The sequence below is a fragment of the Rhinopithecus bieti genome, unplaced genomic scaffold (assembly GCF_001698545.2).
Source record: "Rhinopithecus bieti isolate Rb0 unplaced genomic scaffold, ASM169854v2 scaffold_53422, whole genome shotgun sequence".
Lineage (NCBI taxonomy): Eukaryota > Metazoa > Chordata > Mammalia > Primates > Cercopithecidae > Rhinopithecus > Rhinopithecus bieti.
In genome coordinates this window covers 1,719,517-1,724,684 of record NW_016821178.1, presented here as the reverse complement: position 1 = coordinate 1,724,684, position 5,168 = coordinate 1,719,517, and the positions used below count along the sequence as shown (strand labels likewise).

The 5,168-nt window shown below is 55.3% G+C and overlaps 1 protein-coding gene across 2 annotated transcripts; it reads left to right on the top strand.

The window, feature by feature from the left end:
* Positions 1-219: 219 nt before the first annotated feature.
* Positions 220-3,771, top strand: CIAO2B (cytosolic iron-sulfur assembly component 2B). Of its 2 annotated transcripts, XM_017860257.1 has the most exons (5): positions 220-1,614; positions 1,771-1,850; positions 2,098-2,223; positions 3,004-3,049; positions 3,526-3,771. In XM_017860257.1, the coding sequence occupies exons 1-5, from the start codon at positions 1,011-1,013 to the stop codon at positions 3,621-3,623; spliced, it is 954 nt and encodes a 317-aa protein (XP_017715746.1). In that variant the 5' UTR covers positions 220-1,010; the 3' UTR covers positions 3,624-3,771. The 2 variants fall into 2 exon arrangements, with proteins under 2 accessions (XP_017715746.1, XP_017715747.1); XM_017860258.1 differs by lacking the exon at positions 3,004-3,049 and having other exon boundaries at positions 3,526-3,617.
* The last annotated feature ends 1,397 nt before the right edge of the window (positions 3,772-5,168 follow it).

The following is a 5,168-nucleotide window of genomic DNA, read 5'->3' as shown; positions in this document are numbered from 1 at the left end:
CCGACCCAGCCTCCTACCGTCCCTAGCGCGCCTTCCTCCCGCACCTGTCAGGTTCTGCCTCGCACGCATATTGGCAGATCTTCGACTCCGGTACCCTGTCGCCCCCTCCCGCGGGAGCCCTCACCCTGGCCCTGGACGCAGAAGCACCACAGGAGCCCACAGGCCACCAGCACATCAGCCGCAGCGCCAAGTCGGTGCAGTCGCATGGTCGGCTCGCTGGTGGTCTCGGTTCGCTGCCGGTAGACACGCTGTTGTTCACCCAGAGACTGCCCCGGGTTTGGCCTCCCCCAGCCTCGGAGTTTGGACTGAGCAAAGAGTGCGCGGGGTGCGCTGGTTTGGGCCAGGAAAAGGTGGGTCTGGCAGGAGAGCAGGACTGAGCAGTCATAGGTGGGTGGGGATCTAGTGGCAGGAAGGCCCGGGCACGGCCACCTCCCTTCTGCCCGGGCCCCTTTGCATTCTCGGAACGGGCTGCGCGGTTCTGTAGCCCCTCCACGATCCGGGGAATCCTCTCCTCAAACCTGTCCTTGTCCACAGGCCCGATGAGCTTGCTGGAGGATCGATAGGAGGGAGCAATAAACTAGAATTGGAGAACCCAGGAGGGCTTCTCCGAGGAGGTGCACGTTCAGGATCCCCACAGATGGAGAAATGGGAAGGAACTTGATCGGGGTGAAGGAACCGCTTGAGCAAAGGCAGGGAGGCCTGAAGGCACCCTTCATTCTGGAAACTCCTTGCTTTCGGGAGTCAGTCTCTTGGGTCCCCCATCACGGTCCCTCATCCCCTTACAGTCCAGGGTCTGAGGGTCTCCGTGGTCCCCTCCCTACTCAGTCACGCCCTTCTTTCGAAATGTACACGTGACCGCGGCACTTCTTAAGGAGCGCCCCCCTTTGCCTCTGTGGCTTTCAGTTTCCTCACCTCCCGCGGAGACCACGGCCATGGTCATTTATCCACTTGACAAACATTTCACGAGCGCCTGCCGGTCCGAGCGATGAGGACACCGCACTCCCGGGCCTATGGTGCAGCAGGGGACGCAGGCGGGTCACCGGGAGGTCCCAAGACATAAGGAGCCCTGCCAGGCCAGAGGCGACCAACCGTCGTGGATACGGGAGCTCTCGGCCAGCCCGACTTCCCGGAGGAGGCGGTGTGGGGACCACCTCCGACCGCCTTTTGTGCCCCCTGAGACCTGGCTCTGGCCTCTACGTTTCAGCCCGCTACGGGCTCGCATGACCCAGCGCCACCGGGGTCCCTTCTCAGCGCCTTTGCTCCAGCGACCATCACGTTCCCGGGTCCGCGCAGCCAACATCGTGGTCACCGCTTCTCTTACACCTCAGGCGGAGAACCCCCAACGCGGCATGTCCCTCGTGCGACCCCGTCGCCACGCCACGCCCCCTTCCCGTTCTCCGGAAGTGCGCGGGCAGGAGCGGAAGCGCACGCGTGCTAGGGTTGGCGGCGGTGATTCCGCGATGGTAGGCGGCGGCGGGGTCGGCGGGGTCGGCGGCGGCGGCCTCCTGGAGAATGCCAACCCCCTCATCTACCAGCGCTCTGGGGAGCGGCCTGTGACGGCGGGCGAGGAGGACGAGCAGGTTCCCGACAGCATCGATGCACGCGAGATCTTCGATATCCGCCGCTGCTGGGCGCGGGAGGGTTCCGAGGGCTTGCGGTCGGGGGAGCAGTGATGTCCAGCGGCTGGTGGAGCCGCATCCCAGCCGGGCGTTCCTGGCAGAGAGTTCTGAGCGGGCAAGGGCGCAGAGTCCCTTTTCCTTCACTTCCCACATCTGATTCGCTCCATCAATGACCCGGAGCATCCACTGACGCTAGAGGAGTTGAATGTAGTAGAGCAGGTGCGGGTTCAGGTGAGTCACTTCTGAGGGGAGCGAATTGCTCCAGAGAGTCAGAAAGGTTTCTGTGCACCAGGAGCTGGCGTGCTCTCCGCTCACGGACACCGAAGGGTATCTTTGGGAAGGGAGATTGTTGTGCATATTTTATGGGTGTTGAAGCCGAGGCCCATGGAAGTTGGATGATTTGCCCAAAGCAACAAACTAAGAAGAGGGGCCTTGGGCTGAGGGTGGTTGACTCTTGACATGTTCCCTCCACAACCAGGTTAGCGACCCCGAGAGTACAGTGGCTGTGGCCTTCACACCAACCATTCCGCACTGCAGCATGGCCACCCTTATTGGCCTGTCCATCAAGGTCAAGCTTCTGCGCTCTCTTCCTCAGCGTTTCAAGGTCAGTTGGAGCTGAGCCTCGGGAGTGGGACCAGGCATTGAGGGTCTACTGCTGAGGATGGGGACTGGGAGAGCATGAACATGGAGAGGACATCAGAGTGGAGCCTGGAAGGATCCCAATTATCAGAGAGGAAACTGGGAGGAAGCTTTTCAAGTCGATGTGACAAGGATAAAGATCTGAGCTGGAAAGTGGAGAAAAGTATTGAAGAGTGTGGCAGGAAGGGCAGCAGGGAGCTGCACATGGGTTTGGACCAGGGATGGGGCACAGGCAGCCCTTTAAATCAGCAGTAGTGGGCAAGTTCTTTGGATAGAATTGGAATAGCTAGGGCCGGGCGCGGTGGCTCACCCCTGTAATCCCAGCACTTTGGGAGGCTGAGGTGGGTGGATCACCGGAGGTTAGGAGTTGGAGACCAGCCTGGCCAACATGGTGAAACCTCATCTCTACTAAAAATACAAAACTTAGCGGGGCGTGGTGGCGTGCGCCTGTGGTCCCAGCTACACGGGAGACTGAGGCGGGAGAATCAAGTTGAACCTGGGAGACAGAGGTTGCAGTGAGCTGAGATCGCGCTACTGCACTCCAGCCTGGGAAAGACTCAGTCTTGGAAAAAAAAAAAGAATTGGAATACCTGTGGATGGGTTTGGGGTGTAATGGAAGGGCCAGAGTCCAAAGGTATGTTTAGGAGGAAGGATCAGCTGGAGATGGTGCCTGAGGGTTTGGGGGCAGCAGGGAAAAGCGTGGGTCAGTGGGTGGGTGTTCAGGCCCTGGTTATCTCCCTCCCAGATGGACGTGCACATTACTCCGGGGACCCATGCCTCAGAGCATGCAGGTAAGGGTGGACTGGTGGTGAGGGTATTGGCTCAGGCACCCTAAGCAGTCTGAGGCTTCCCCTTTGCCCAGGAGTCTGTCGGCAAGACAGGGGATGGGTAACTGCGTGAGTGAAATTGCCAGAGACTCCTCAATGTAGGTTATAGCCTAGACCAAAGTTGGCCTGATGAGAATCTCCTGTGCTTACCATGTCCTCTTCTCCCAAATCCCTCTCACCAAATATACAGGACCAGAGTGTGTCAGACTTCAGCAGCGTGGGAGGCAGCCAGGGGGAGGGATCCTAAGAAGGCAGGCTAGGTGGGCTCAGGTGGTTGAAGTAGCCTAATCAAGGTGTGGGGTCCTGGGGAGAAGGTGACAGGAGGGCTCTGTTGCTGCGGGGGACATATCCTATACAGAGGTTCAGAGGTAGGGCTGGCTAGCACTCTGGCCAGAGCTTAGCTTTGACTCTGCCTTCCCCACACTCTCCTTCCCACCTAGTGAACAAGCAGCTTGCAGATAAGGAGCGGGTGGCAGCTGCCTTGGAGAACACCCATCTCCTGGAGGTTGTGAATCAGTGCCTGTCAGCCCGCCCCTGAGCCTGGCCTTTGGCCCCTCAACCTGCATACTGGTATCCTGGTCCCAGCTCCTGCCAGGGCTCTTACCCTTGTTTTCTTGAATCACTCACAATAAGAAACTAACATTTTGGTTTTTGTAATAAAGTTAATTTATATTCAGTTCCCAGCATGCTTTGGTGTCTTTCATCTTGGTGGAGTCATTTGGAGTTTGAGGGAGGATGGTGGTGGTAAGTGCCTCTGAAGGGTGGTGTACTTGCAACTTTAAGTAAAACAAAATCAAAATGGAAAGAGTAGTGTACGAATGTGCCTGTATGCCCACCACCACCACTAGAGTCAGTAGTTATTGACATATTACACACTGGCCTTATTTATGTGTGCATATATAAACATCAGTGTATTTGCGAGTAAGCTGCAGAGACTTGACTCTTCACTTTGAAGTACTACAGCTCCGTCTAGATGAGTAAGCCTGTATAGCCACAATACTTTCATCTGATCAGAAAATGAACAGTTCCTCAACACCATCTAATACCCAGGCATATCTGGATTTCCCTAATATGTCATTCATAGTTGTTTTTGTTTTGTTTTTGAAACAGGGTCTTACCCTGTTGCCCAGGCCCAGGTGCAGTGGCAAGATTGTAACTCACTGCAGCCTCCATCTCCTGGGTTCAAGCAATCCTCCAGCCTTGGCCTCCCAAGTAGCTTGGATTAATACAGTGGCACAATTATACCTTTCTGCAGCCTTGACCTCCTGGGCTCAAGTGATCCTCCCACCTCAGCCTCCCGAATAGCTGGGACTATAGGCATGCACCACTGTGCCTGGCTAATTTTTAATTTTCTTGTAGAGACAGGGTCTCCCTAGGTTGCCCAGGCCGGTCTCTAGCTCCTGGGCTTAAGTGATCCTCCTGCCTCATCCTCCCAAAATATTGGCTTTACAGGTATGAGCCATCCCAACCAGTCCAATTTTAAAATTTTATTTTTTTTATTTTTTGGTAGAGATGAAGCCTTGCTGTGTTGCCCAGCCTGGTCTCAAATTCTTGTCCTCAAGCAATTCTCTCACCTGGTCTGCCAAAGCACTGGGATTACAGGCTTGAGCATCACACCTAGCTGTTTTTCAGTTTTTTTAATTCAAAAAAACATTTTATTAAGAGGTAGTGTATTGCTCTGCCACCCGGGCTGGAGTGCAGTGATGCGATCAGAGCTCACTGTAGCCTCAACCTCCTAAGCCCAAGTGATCCTCCTGCCTCAGTCTCCCGAGTAGCTGGGACTACAGGCATGTGCTACCATGCCAAGCTAGTTTTTTAATTTTTTGTAGAGACTGGGTCTGCCTATGTTGCCTAAGCTGGTCCCAAACTCCCAGGCTCAAGCCTCACAAAGTGCTGGGATTACAGGTGTGAACCAATACACCTGGCCCTTTGTCTTCACAGTGATTTTTTGGAAAAGTTCAGAGAAGTCCCAGTCCTGCAGTCTGATTTGTTCCTGATTTGTGTTGCCTGTAACTGGAAGTTGGTCTAAAGGCCTCAATGAGTCCAGGTTTGAGCTTTTTGATGAAAACCCTGCCCAGGAGTG

Bases quoted from the DNA above. Each gene is read 5' to 3' on its own strand.
- CIAO2B (XM_017860257.1), top strand. From the start codon at position 1,011: ATGGTGCAGCAGGGGACGCAGGCGGGTCACCGGGAGGTCCCAAGACAT. The intron at 1,615-1,770 runs ATATCCGCCGCT...TTCACTTCCCAC, and splicing joins CGATGCACGCGAGATCTTCG to ATCTGATTCGCTCCATCAAT. The intron at 1,851-2,097 runs GTGAGTCACTTC...CTCCACAACCAG, and splicing joins TAGAGCAGGTGCGGGTTCAG to GTTAGCGACCCCGAGAGTAC.